General features: G+C 40.7%; 1 protein-coding gene across 1 annotated transcript in view; it reads left to right on the plus strand.

The window, feature by feature from the left end:
- Positions 1–11: 11 nt before the first annotated feature.
- Positions 12–359, plus strand: part of LOC106881232 (heat shock protein 68-like) — a gene marked incomplete at its 3' end in the record, with an annotated part of 1528 nt that continues 1180 nt past the window's right edge. Inside the window, 1 exon segment of the mRNA XM_014931542.2 lies at positions 12–359. This exon segment is cut by the window's right edge and continues 704 nt beyond it. Within this exon segment, the coding sequence (XP_014787028.2) occupies positions 152–359 (208 nt within the window).

The raw sequence follows: 359 nt of genomic DNA on the forward strand, positions 1-359 counted from the left end.
AGCAACACTCATCCACATATAATACATTTATATATTCTACTGATACAACTGAAATACAAAGAAAAGAGATAAAAGAAGAAAGAAAGAAATTCTCAAGTTTTATACTGCAAATTTTGAGCGAACGACAGAAAGAAGAAGAAGAAGAAGAAGAATGGTAAAAGCACCTGCTATCGGAATCGATCTAGGAACAACCTATTCTTGTGTAGGTGTGTTTCAACACGGTAAAGTGGAAATAATTGCCAACGATCAGGGAAACAGGACAACACCAAGCTATGTGGCTTTCACCGATGCCGAAAGGCTGGTGGGTGACGCAGCGAAAAACCAAGCGGCCCTCAACCCTGAGAACACGGTGTTCGATG

This window comes from Octopus bimaculoides, unplaced genomic scaffold, assembly GCF_001194135.2.
Source record: "Octopus bimaculoides isolate UCB-OBI-ISO-001 unplaced genomic scaffold, ASM119413v2 Scaffold_151412, whole genome shotgun sequence".
NCBI lineage: Eukaryota > Metazoa > Mollusca > Cephalopoda > Octopoda > Octopodidae > Octopus > Octopus bimaculoides.